Genomic DNA, 1,111 nt, shown 5'->3' with positions numbered 1-1,111 from the left:
CCCACCGGTGAGGAAGTCCTTGATCTTCTTGATGAAGTCCTTGAGCTCCTTGTTGGAGCGGTCGAACTGGGCCTTCTTCTTCTGGGCCTTGTCCAGCGTGCTTTGGGCCTGGTTCTTCACGTCCTGGGTCAGGGAGGCTATGTCCTGGAGCTGGAGGCACACACACACACACGCGCGCACGCACACACACGCATACACGCACACACACACGCAAACACACACACACACACACGTGACTACCAGGAGGCTGTGAGCTACGTGAAGCTACGAGCTACAGGAGGCTACGAGCTACAGGAGGCTATGAGCTACAGGGAGCGCTACGAGCTACAGGGAGCGCTACGAGCTACAGGGAGCGCTACGAGCTACAGGAGGCTACGAGCTACAGGAGGCTACGAGCTACAGGAGGCTACGAGCTACAGGAGGCTACGCGCTACAGGGGGCGCTACGAGCTACAGGGGGCGCTACCTAGCCTCTGTTAAGCTATGAGCTACAGGAGGCTACGAGCTACAGGAGGCTACAAGCTACAGGAGGCTACGAGCTACATGAAGTGCTACCTAGCCTCTGTTAAGCTGTGAGCTACAGGAGGCTACGAGCTACAGGGAGCGCTACGAGCTACAGGCAGCACTACCTAGCCTCTGTTAAGCTACGAGCTACAGGAGGCTACGCGCTACAGGCGGCGCTACCTTGCGTGCGACGGCCTGCAGGTCGTCGCCGGCCCTGCTGAGGCTGGCCGTCGTGTCCTCGGCCCGCCGCCGCGCCGTCCGCGCGGCGCTGGCCGTCCCGTTGCACCCCGCCCCGCCGCACACGCGCTCGCCGCCGGCGTCACGGCAACCCGCCCCGCCGCACGGGCTGTCCGGGCAGCGGCCGTCGGCGTCGCCGAGGCGATGGCCCCCGCACACCTGAGGAGGGGGAGGGAGGAGGAGGGGAGGAGCTTAGGTCAGGTGAGCGCTCCTCACGCAACGCCGCCGCCGCCGCCGCCGCCGCCGCCGCCGCCGCCGCCGCCGCCGCCGCCGCCGCCGCCGCCCTTCAGGGGCTTTAGCGCCGGGTGGGCGGAGCCAACACAACGTCTATCCACTTGTGACATCACAGCCTCTGGATGAACCTCTGGTCC

General features: G+C 65.5%; 1 protein-coding gene across 1 annotated transcript in view; it reads right to left on the bottom strand.

Moving 5' to 3' along the window:
- Positions 1–3: 3 nt before the first annotated feature.
- The window catches only part of LOC311375910 (laminin subunit beta-2-like), a gene marked incomplete at both ends in the record, with an annotated part of 10,556 nt that continues 9,448 nt past the window's right edge, over positions 4–1,111 (bottom strand). The window contains 2 exon segments of the mRNA XM_084490928.1: positions 4–150; positions 684–899. Coding sequence (XP_084347054.1) covers positions 4–150; positions 684–899 — 363 coding nt within the window.

This window comes from Micromesistius poutassou (genome assembly GCF_964030765.1).
Source record: "Micromesistius poutassou genome assembly, contig: SCAFFOLD_6285, whole genome shotgun sequence".
In the NCBI taxonomy this organism is placed as follows: domain Eukaryota; kingdom Metazoa; phylum Chordata; class Actinopteri; order Gadiformes; family Gadidae; genus Micromesistius; species Micromesistius poutassou.
Note: the sequence above shows the minus strand (reverse complement) of the source record. Positions and strands in the feature narration are given on the sequence as shown.